The 12,016-nt window shown below is 40.6% G+C and overlaps 1 protein-coding gene across 1 annotated transcript in view; it reads left to right on the forward strand.

Moving 5' to 3' along the window:
• The window catches only part of ATP4B (ATPase H+/K+ transporting subunit beta), a 48,143-nt gene that overhangs the window by 17,537 nt on the left and 18,590 nt on the right, over window positions 1-12,016 (forward strand). The window contains exon 4 of the mRNA XM_075334328.1: window positions 838-1,040. Within this exon, the coding sequence (XP_075190443.1) occupies window positions 838-1,040 (203 nt within the window). The remainder of the gene's footprint in view (window positions 1-837; window positions 1,041-12,016) is intronic.

Consider the following 12,016-nt stretch of genomic DNA (forward strand, 5'->3'; position numbering starts at 1 on the left):
ACCGTGAAGCATGGAGGAGGAGGTATGATGGTGTAAGGGTGCTCCCCAGACACACCTCCAGGCTGTGTATGTGCTATTTGACTAAGAAGGAGAGTGATGGGGTGCTACGCCAGATGACCTGGTCTCCACAGTCACCAGACCTGAACCCAATCGAGATGGTTTGGGGTGAGCTGGACCGCAGAGTGAAGGCAAAAGGGCCAACAAGTGCTAAGCATCTCTGGGAACTCCTTCAAGACTGTTGGAAAACCATTTCCGGTGACTACCTCTTGAAGCTCATCAGGAGAATGCCAAGAGTGTGCAAAGTAGTAATGAAATCAAAAGGTTGCTACTTTGAAGAACCTAGAATATAGGACATATTTTCAGTTGTTTTACACTTTTTTAAGTATTTCATTCCACATGTTTTAATTCATAGTTTATATGCTTTCAAGGTGAATCTACAATTTTTAGAGTCATGAAAATAAAGAAAACTCCTTGGATGAGGAGTTGTGTCCAAACTTTTGGTCTGTACTGTGTATATATATATATATATATATATATTAAACAAAAAAGTGCACATTTGATAGTCACAGTTGTGACAACCCAAGCTATAGAACTGTACCATAACCCACGATGAATGCCATTTAAAAAAATAAAATAAATTAAAGAAAAATGATCAAAAGAGTGATTCAAAGATGTGTGGAAAAAAATATGGTATCAATAAATATGTCCCTTTGCAAAAAATGCGGCCCCCCAAATTTTTTTTTTTTTTTTATTTTTTCTATGTGTGGCCAATATACCCAGCCGAGTTTGAGACCCCTGCTGTATACCATAACTCACTGATTGCGTAATACATTACAGCGTACAATAAAACCAACCAGATGGAAAAGAAGAACAAGGACTGCAGCAACACTACTGATGTCAAATCTTTTCTAACTGTGAATGAAAATACTAAACATGCATGTCAGTTCACAACTGACATGCTTGGGAATTGCTCCTACGATAAGGATCACACGTTTGGCTTTGCATCAGGACAGCCATGTCTCTTCATAAAAATGAACAGGGTAAGTTTGTCTATTACTGTTTCAAAGGGTTATTCTAATTATCATAAATTGTTACGAAAGCAAAATGCTTTTAATAAGAAACAACATTGCAATTTACTTGTTATTAAAAATCTGCTCGATACTCAAGAACGAGAAGATTTTTAATTTTCTAATTTCTTGCTTGCTGGCTAGCTTACCAGCCCCCCCTGCAGATTTTCTAGAGTAGAAACAGAGTACTTTTTGCAATTGAGCTTGTAATCACTGTTCTGAAACTAGCTCCAATGAAATGCACTCCTACGATACTGCAGAGACAAGGCTGGTTCTGCCTGCAGTTTTAAAGAGCATACAGATCCTGCCCACAACACAATGATGCCTCTAGTCCGAACTGTCAATCAAGTAAGAGCACACCAGCCCCTGGCAAGTAGCAAGGAAGGAGGCAGAGGTACAGTGCGCTATAGAAGATTGATGTTTGGATAATTCCCTTAAATGTAGGCAGCTTAAAACGTTTGTGAAAAATTGGGGCATCTTGCTACACTCTTCCTTACACCATTTCCTATTGGCTTACTTTACATCTATTTTGCACCAAATTATGGTACAAAACCTAGCAAATTTCTAGCACAAACATAGCACAATAGCTAGCACAGGGAATTTGTCATCCTAAATAAAGTTTTTATGTTAAACATATTATTTGAAACATTTCTGGTGATTCTATTTGATCTTACACTATCAAATGGACTTTCATGGCCAAGATGGGAATCACTGCTTCTAGGCCCTGGCCTCCAGAGGTGTGATTGCTAAATAGCCAACCATAGTTGCACTATGCTGTTTGAGTGCACTCCTATGAATGGTAATGAATGGGAGTTAACTAATCAGTGTAGTACAGAGAGCAAAGCTGTTTCCACAACTCATGAATTACTCCAGCAATGCAACTCGCTGTGCTACACTACTACTATTACTCCCAATCATTTCTATACAAGTTATACTAACAGGCCAGCTGTGATCAGCTGTTTTCAGAACCCAACCTTTGGTGGCCAGGATTGAGATCTAAAAACAGTTTTTCCTGTTTTGGCCATAAAAGTTGAAGATGTAAATGACCCTCTAATATTGAAAAAATAAATCTTGAAACTTTCCACTGTCACTTTGTCAATTGAACCTCAAAATCAGCTGATAATTCATGTTCTGTAGAGTGCCCCTAGTGAATAGAATTTACAAGTCAAGCTGAGAAATTGTTCCAGCTGGCACAAATTCCCAAGGAAGATGGTGAACTAGGGTAAGGCAAATCTTTTTACTCATCTCTAGTCACAAAGCATATTCTTATGAACATAAACACTCTCAAACACGGGTAACAAACAAAGGGAAGATTTACTACAGGGAAACTCTGCACCCGCAGATAACTGATCCCTGTAAAGACTTGAAAGTCCCTAGCCACAGAACTCTAAATACCACCTCGGACCTGATTCCCTAAAAGGCTATTGAGGAATTTCTTATACCTTCTGAAGGACCAGAGGGGTTGGCCACAATATACTGCAAACAAGAGGAGAGGAAGGTGTGCAGGAAGATACAAAAACTCCAAGTGAGAAAACGTTCCTATAAGGTAGAGAGGGAAAGCTAAAAAAAAGGGTTCCAAATTAGCAAATCTACCAGAAACTTAAAAGAGTTGAAAGGAAAAGGTGCTGGAAAGGAAAACAAACCAATTCACTCCAGGCGCTAAACTGGTGTTTACCCAATGAGGTAAACCTCTAAGCTGAAGGGATGAAACTCCTAAACACAAGTACACCTAGAGGTATAGCCAGCAAAGACGTTCAGTAAAAGGTGAACATCTAAAACTGAACCCAGATTCTGATAGGGAAAACCAAAACAGGAAAATGGGAAATACCTGGAGAGTAGCGAACAAAGAAGAGAGAAAAAAGACCATTGAAACCATCAGCATTTGGACAGTGAAGAAAAGGCAAAGCCTATAGAAGGCAATAAACATCCCCAGTCTATTGATTAATTTAGTCCATCTACTCGTTACCTGTGCCCCGGTCTACCAAATCCAACATTTCTTTATTAACACTTCTAGATCTGTCAATTACGTGGCCTCTTCAGACCCACTTTGCCTGTGATGTCTAAGAGCTCCCACAAACTCACAGTTATACTTTCATGTGCTTCCGATCGTACACAATGCAGCTCTCTTCTTTCTCCCAAAAACTCTTCACAGTACCTATGCTACCCAGCTGGAAGCTACTTCATTTCTTACCCAATATAACTGCATATGAAGCATTAATCATACATTAAACGATTACATAAAATATCCACATACAAAAATACTTTAGAATATTACATTGCAGTATCAAAATCACTATAGCAATGTCATCAGGTGGAATCAGCCATCTTTTCACTCCTCTCCAGTCTCTACCAATGAGGTGTTGCTCACAGGATTCCCTTGAGATGTTTATTTAACCTACTCTAAATCACTGCCCTGTAAGCAAAACCCCAATGGTAAAGACCATAAAAATGATCACTAAATAAAATGCACATATCTCTGGACCAGTATGGCTGACAGTAAAAAAAAGATTTATACACTGACAAGCAAAAGGGTAACAATGTTTTGAAAATTTGACTTTCAGGCTCCATATCTCCCCATCCATTACAGCTTTGCGCTTGAGACTACATTAATTTTATAGACCATCATCTTGGCTATCGCATACAAAAAATTGACTTGTAACTATTTAGCATATGATTTAAAATCTAAATTTAAATTTTTATTATTTTGCTAGCATTTTGACAGTCATATGAAAAAGTTTGGGCACCCCTATTAATGTTAACCTTTTCTCTTTGTAATAATTTGGGTTTTTGCAACAGCTATTTCAGTTTCATATATCTAAAGCGGGCTTTACACGCTACAATAAATCTTACCATGTGTCGGCGGGGTCACGCCGTAAGTGACGCACATCTGGCATCGTAAGTAATATTGTAGCGTGTAAAACCTACGTGCGATTGCGATTGAACGAAAAATCATTCATCGCATGCACGTCGTTCAAAAGCTAAAAATTGTACGTCGGGTTGTCCAATGTTCCCGAGGTAGCACATATGGCAGTATATGACACCCCGGGAACGATGAACAGATCTTACCTGCATCCCGTGGCTCCCGCCGGCAATGCGGAAGGAAGGAGGTGGGCGGGATGTTTATGTCCCGCTCATCTCTGCCCCTCCGCTTCTATTGGCCGGCTGCCGCATGACGTCACTGTGACGCCAAACGTCCCTCCCACTCCATGAAGTGGATGTTCGCCGCCTACATCGAGGTCGTATGGAAGGTAAGTACGTGTGACGGGAAATAATCGTTTGTGCGACATGGTCAATAAATTGAATGTGCTGCACATACGATGGGGGCGGGTACGATCGCATACGATATCATATGCGTAATTGTACCGTGTAAAGCATGCTTTATAACTGATGGACTGAGTAATATTTCTGGATTGAAATGAGGTTTATTGTTCTAACAGAAAATGTGCAATCCACATTTAAACAAAATTTGACCGGTGCAAAAGTATGGGCACCTCAGCATAAAAGTGACATTAATATTTTTTAGATCCTCCTTTTGCAAAAATAACCGCCTCTAGTCGCTTCCTGTAGCTTTTAATGAGTTCCTGGATGCTGGATGAAGGTATATTTGACCATTCCTGTTTACAAAACAATTCCAGTTCAGTTAAGTTTGATGGTCGCCAAGCATGGACAGCACGCTTCAAATCATCCCACAGATGTTCAATGATATTCAGGTCTGGGGACTGGGATGGCCATTCCAGAACATTGTAATTATTCCTCTGCATGAATGCCTGAGTAGATTTGGAGCAGTGTTTTAGATCATTGTCTTGCTGAAATATCCATCCCCTGCGTAGCTTCAACTTCGTCACTGATTCTTGCACATTATTGTCAAGAATCTGCTGATACTGAGTTGAATCCATGCGACCCTCAAATTTAAAAAGATTCCCGGTGCCGGCATTGGCCACACAGCCCCAAAGCATGATGGAACCTCCACCAAATTTTACTGTGGATAGCAAGTGCTTTTCTTAGAATGCCGTGTTTTTTTGCCTCCATGCATAACGCCTTTTTGTATGATCAAACCACTCAATCTTTGTTTCATCGGTCCACAGGACCTTCTTCCAAAAGGTAACTGGCTTGTCCAAATGTGCTTTTGCATACCTCAGGCGACTCTGTTTGTGGTGTGCTTGCAGAAACTGCTTCTTTCACATAACTCTCCCATACAGGTTCACCTTGTGCAACGTGCGCTGTATTGTTGACCGATGCACATTGCCTCCATCTGCAGCAAGATGATGCTGCAGGTCTTTGTAGGTGGTCTGTGGATTGTCCTTGACTGTTCTCACCATTCTTCTTCTATGCCTTTCTGATATTTTTCCTTGGCCTGCCACTTCTGGGCTCAACAAGAACTGTACCTGTGTTCTTCCATTTCCTTACTATGTTCCTCACAGTGGAAACTGACAGTTTAAATCTCTGAGACAACTTTTTGTATCCTTCCCCTGAACAACTATGTTGAATAATCTGTTTTCAGATCATTTGAGAGTTGTTTTGATGAGCCCATGATGCCACTCTTCATAGGAGATTCAAATAGGAGAACAACTTGCAAGTGGCCACCTTAAATACTTTTTCTCATGATTGGATACACCTGCCTATGAAGTTCAAAGCTCAATGAGGTTACAAAACCAATTTAGTGGTTTAGTAAGTCAGTAAAAAGTAGTTAGGAGTGTTCAAATCAAGAAATTGATAAGGGTGCTCATACTTTTGCACCGGTCACATTTTGTTTAAATGCGGATTGCACATTTTCTGTTAATGCAATAAATACTACAATAAACCTCATTTCAATCCAGAAATATTACTCAGTCCATCAGTTATTAGATATATGAAACTGAAATAGCTGTTGCAAAAACCCAACTTACGATGCCAGATGTGCGTCACTTACGGCGTGACCCCGCCGACACATCGTAAGATTTATTGTAGCGTGTAAAGCCCGCTTTAGATATATGAAACTGAAATAGCTGTTGCAAAAACCCAAATTATTACAAAGAAAAAAGGTTAACATTAATAGGGGTGCCAAAACTTTTTCATATGACTGTAAATCCACCTTTAGCTTTCAACACTGCCTGAATCCTTCTGACTATGCTCTCAATCAGACTCAAGCATGTCTATAAAGAAATCTGATTCCAGGTTTCTTATACATGTTTCCATTGTTGGTGCATGCTAGTCAGCTAATTTGGGTATGTATACAGCTTTTTTCCTCAACTCTTCCCACAGGTTTTCGATTGGTTTGAAGTCTGGGAACTGTGGGGGTCAATCCAGCACCTCTACTTCATTGTCATTGAACCAATTCTTCGCCAATCTTCACGTATGCTTCGGGTTGTTCTTCTGCTGAAAACTATGTTGTTCTTTTCATACCCATAGTACTTGAGTATACAAAGTAACTCAGCTTGTAGGATACTAACATATACCTCAGTATTGAGCCCACCATAGATCCTGGTCAAGTATCCATCGTCATTGGCTATGAAACAACCCCATATTATCAGGCTTCCTCTACTGAACTTGACAGTTCTCGATCTATTAGCCTCTTTTTCCCTTGTTTATTTCAGACCCATTTGCACCCATCAGAGAATAGTCTATTGACTATTGTCTCATTGCTTCAAATCACCCATTTCCAATCTTCTACTTTACACTTTTTGTAAACACAAGCCGACACTCTTTATGATGATACTGAAGTTGAGGCTTCTTCACCTTCTATCGGTCCACCATTCCAGACTTGCGTAATAATACTTCCATCGACATCTGTGATCTCATTATTACAATCTTATTACATATTATATATATACATCTTATTACAATATTATTATCTTATTCTTCCAACTTTCATAGCACCCAGATAATGCAATTTGGCAATTTTCTTGGCTGAGAGACTGCTATCGATGAGCTGGGTGATGCTGTTCCTCTTTTCTTTGGAAATCTTCTTTATGGCTGCTCCTCAAATAGAACCAGTGACTTTGCTTGGGAATCAACCTAATAACACAGTTATTAATGAATGTGAGAACAGGTTGTAAGATTTTCCAAACACCAGGAGCAAAACAGAAACAATGGAGTTATATGACAAGAATCTGCATAACTAATCATATACTAAGTAGTTTCAAGTTAAATTTCTGTATGAGATAGCCAAGATGATTGTCTATAAAATGAAGGTAGTCTCAAGCTCAACGTTTCTAAAACAAAAGATAAATATGACATAGGATACAGTATGTATATGACATTTTTTAGCACTAAATTCAGCCACACTCTTTAATAATGTTGGTTAGTAAATCTCTTTCACTATGTTATCTGGAAATGTATTTCCTTTCTTTTTTGTTACACATTAGGTGCACTTTTTTGCAATTTTATTGCACATTTTAGTAAATGGGAAAGACACATTTAAGGTAGAATTCAATTTATAAACATATAGACACATGGTTTGACAATTTATGTGATGAGTATTTTTAAAGAACCTACTTGAATGGAATTTATTCTAATACCAATTAACTAGTTATTAATTAATGAAAATAAATAAATCACTGTATCCAATTTGAGTAGGACTTCTTTTGTATCATAGAGATCTCCTCACACATTGTTTTGTCTTAGACCTGGTCAAATATTCAAAAAGATTTTCAGTAAGCTATCAGAACATGAGAATTCATCATTTGTGTTTTTGTCACTTTTCTTTTTTTGTCTTATGGTATTCATTTACGTTTTTGTGCCAAATTCTTTAATACAGCACACGTGGTTCATGAATTTTGCTCAAAAAATCCTTTTTTTGTGTTTTGCCATTTTTGCCACTTTTTAGCACAGTAAAGGCCACTTTACACGCTGCGATATCGGTACCGATATTGCTAGCGTGGGTACCTGCCCCCATCGGTTGTGCGACATGGGCAAATCGCTGCCCGTGGCGCACAACATCGCCCAGACCCGCACTACTTACGTGCCCTGCCACGTCGCTGTGACTGGTGAAACGCCTCCTTTCTAAGGGGGCGGTTCGTTCAGCGTCAAAGTGACGTCACAGCTGCGTCACTGAACCGCTGCCCAATAGAAGCGGAGGGGCGGAGATGAGCGGGACGAACATCCCACCCACCTCCCTCCTTCCGCATTCTGGGCAGGAGGCAGGTAAGGAGAGGTTCCTCTTTCCTGCGGTATCACACATAGCGATGTGTGCTGCCGCAGGAACGAGGAACGACTTTGTTACTGCTGCAGTAACAATATTAGAGAATGGACCCCCATGTCACCAATGAGCGATTTTGCACGTTTTTGTAACAATGCAAAATCGCTCATAGGTGTCACACGCAACGGCATCGCTACAGCGGCCAGATGTGCGTCACAAATTCCGTGACCCCAACGAGATCGCTTGAGCGATGTCGCAACGTGTAATGCGGCCTTTAGTCAAATATTGTATGTTAGTCTTCAAGTACACCAAATTAAAGTACTGCCTTAAAATTTACACTCCAGCCAGGAGTCATTTTATGAACTTGTTTAAAAACGACTGGATAATGAAAATTCAGGACAAGTAAGAGAATACTAAAATATTATGCAAAATGTATAGAGAATACGGAGCAAAAATAAAACCACTAATAAAGAGCATATTACGCCAGAAAACTGGAGAAACAGCAATTATTAATTCAGGTCAATGTCTTCAGATATCATAAACATAGGCAATGTATATGATAAGATGCCTAAATAGCTGTTTCACATCCAATCATGTAACAATTCAGTGACTGAGTTTGGAATATGTCACCCAGGTTTAGCTTCATATAACTATTGTACTTTGATGACTAATGGCGCTCCTTCACATTGAATGATCCATTGATTGCGGTGAGACTCAAAAGCTACCATATATATATATATATATATACAGTGCCTACAAGTAGTATTCAACCCCCTGCAGATTTAGCAGGTTTACACATTCGGAATTAACTTGGCATTGTGACATTTGGACTGTAGATCAGCCTGGAAGTGTGAAATGCACTGCAGCAAAAAAGAATGTTATTTCTTTTTTTAATTGTTTTTTAAATTGTGAAAAGTTTATTCAGAGGGTCATGTATTATTCAACCCCTCAATCCACCAGAATTCTGTTTGGTTCCCCTAAAGTATTAAGAAGTATTTCAGGCACAAAGAACAATGAGCTTCACATGTTTGGATTAATTATCTCTTTTTCCAGCCTTTTCTGACTAATTAAGACCCTCCCCAAACTTGTGAACAGCACTCATACTTGGTCAACATGGGAAAGACAAAGGAGCATTCCAAGGCCATCAGAGACAAGATCGTGGAGGGTCACAAGGCTGGCAAGGGGTACAAAACCCTTTCCAAGGAGTTGGGCCTACCTGTCTCCACTGTTGCGAGCATCATCCGGAAGTGGAAGGCTTATGGAACTACTGTTAGCCTTCCACGGCCTGGACAGCCTTTGAAAGTTTCCACCCGTGCTGAGGCCAGGCTTGTCCGAAGAGTCAAGGCTAACCCAAGGACAACAAGAAAGGAGCTCCGGGAAGATCTCATTGCAGTGGGACATTGGTTTCAGTCAATACCATAAGTAACGTACTCCACCGCAATGGTCTCCGTTCCAGACGAGCCCGTAAGGTACCTTTACTTTCAAAGCGTCATGTCAAGGCTCGTCTACAGTTTGCTCATGATCACTTGGAGGACTCTGAGACAGACTGGTTCAAGGTTCTCTGGTCTGATGAGACCAAGATCGAGATCTTTGGTGCCAACCACACACGTGACGTTTGGAGACTGGATGGCACTGCATATGACCCCAAGAATACCATCCCTACAGTCAAGCATGGTGGTGGCAGCATCATGCTGTGGGGCTGTTTCTCAGCCAAGGGGCCTGGCCATCTGGTCCGCATCCATGGGAAGATGGATAGCACGGCCTAGCTGGAGATTTTGGCCAAGAACCTCCGCTCCTCCATCAAGGATCTTAAGATGGGTCGTCATTTCATCTTCCAACAAGACAACGACCCAAAGCACACAGCCAAGTAAACCAAGACCTGGTTCAAGAGGGAAAAAATCAAGGTGTTGCAGTGGCCTAGTCAGTCTCCTGACCTTAACCCAATTGAAAACTTGTGGAAGGAGCTCAAGATTAAAGTCCACATGAGACACCCAAAGAACCTAGATAACTTGGAGAACATCTGCATGGAGGAGTGGGCCAAGATAACTCCAGAGACCTGTGCCGGCCTGATCAGGTCTTATAAAAGACGATTATTAGCTGTAATTCCAAACAATGGTTATTCTACAAAATATTAAACCTAGGGGTTGAATAATAATTGACCCACACTTTTATGTTGAAAATTTATTAAAATTTAACTGAGCAACATAACTTGTTGGTTTGTAAGATTTATGCATCTGTTAATAAATCCTGCTCTTGTTTGAAGTTTGCAGGCTCTACCTTATTTGCATCTTATCAAACCTGCTAAATCTGCAGGGGGTTGAAGACTACTTGTAGGCACTGTATGTATATATATATATATATATATATATATATATATATATATATTTATATAGTGGGAAAATAAGTATTTGATACACTGCCGTTTTTGCTTGTTTTCCCAAAGACTTGGGAAGGTCTGTAATTTTTATCATTGCTACACTTCAACTATACCAGAGATTAAAAAAAAATCCAGAAATTCACATTGTATGATTTTTAAATAATTACTTGCAATTTATTGCATGAAATAAGTAATTGATCACTTACCAACCAGTATGAATTCTGTCTCTCACGGATTAGTTATTTTTTCTTTAAGACGCCCTCCTACTCTGCACTCATTACCTGTATTAATTGCACCTGTTTGAACTCGTTATCTGTATAAAAGACACCTGTCCACACACTAAATCAATCGCACTCCAAACTCTCCACCATGGCCAAGACCAAAGTGCTGTCTAAGGACACCAGGGACAAAATTATAGACCTGCACAAGGCTGGGATGGGCTACAGGACAATAAGCAAGCAGCTTGGTGAGAAGGCAACAACTGTTGGATCAATTATTAGAAAATGGAAGAAACAGAAGCTGACTGTCAATCTTACTTGGCCTGGGGCTCTCCATGCAAGATTTCACCTAGTGGGGTAAGGATTTTGAGAAAGGTCATTAATCAGCCCAGAACTAGACTGTAGGACCTAGTCAATGACGTGAACAGAGCTGAGGCCACAGTCTCAAAGATTACTATTAGGCTCTGTGCGCACTGGGAAGTGGAATTTTCTTGAGAAAATTCCGCATGCCCTCAAAGATTACCGCACCCGCGGTAAAAAACCGCGGGAAACCGCACCCGAAAACCGCATGCGGTTTGCTGCGGTTTTACCGCGGTATTATTCGCGGTATTGCCGCGGTTTTCCCGCGTGCGGGTTGGGATGTGCTTTATTGCATTCAATGCAATAAAGCACATTGAAGAAAAAAAAAAAAAAGTCATTTAATTCTGAGAGTAGATAGACAGAAGAATAGATAGAGGGATAGATAGATAGAGGGATAGCTAGATAGAGAGATAGATGACAGATCGCTGCATTTCCCACGGTCGGCAGTGAGTTCACATTACCGGCCGTGGGAAATGACCGGTAATTACCTCTGCTGCTTTCATTCAGCCTGTGTCTGTGACAGTCGCGGCTGGATGGAAGCAGCGCTGGACGTCGGACCTGGATTACGCCGGAGCTTTGTTTGGGGGGGTTAATAAAATGGTGAACGAGGCTTGTTTGTTTTATTTAAAATAAAGGATTTTTGGTGTCTGTGTTTTATTCACTTTACTTACGGGTTGATCATGTCAGCTGTCACATAGACGCTGCCATGATCAAGCCTGGGGTTAATGGCGGTTGTCCCCCATCACCATTAACCCCTTGTATTACCTTGCCACCACTGCTACACGGTGGCAAGAAGAGCCGAGGACACGCCGGTATTGTCGCATATTGCATGCGACAGTGCCGGGGCAGCTGCGGCTGATATTCTCGGCTGCCGGAG

Source organism: Anomaloglossus baeobatrachus, chromosome 2 (assembly GCF_048569485.1).
Source record: "Anomaloglossus baeobatrachus isolate aAnoBae1 chromosome 2, aAnoBae1.hap1, whole genome shotgun sequence".
Lineage (NCBI taxonomy): Eukaryota > Metazoa > Chordata > Amphibia > Anura > Aromobatidae > Anomaloglossus > Anomaloglossus baeobatrachus.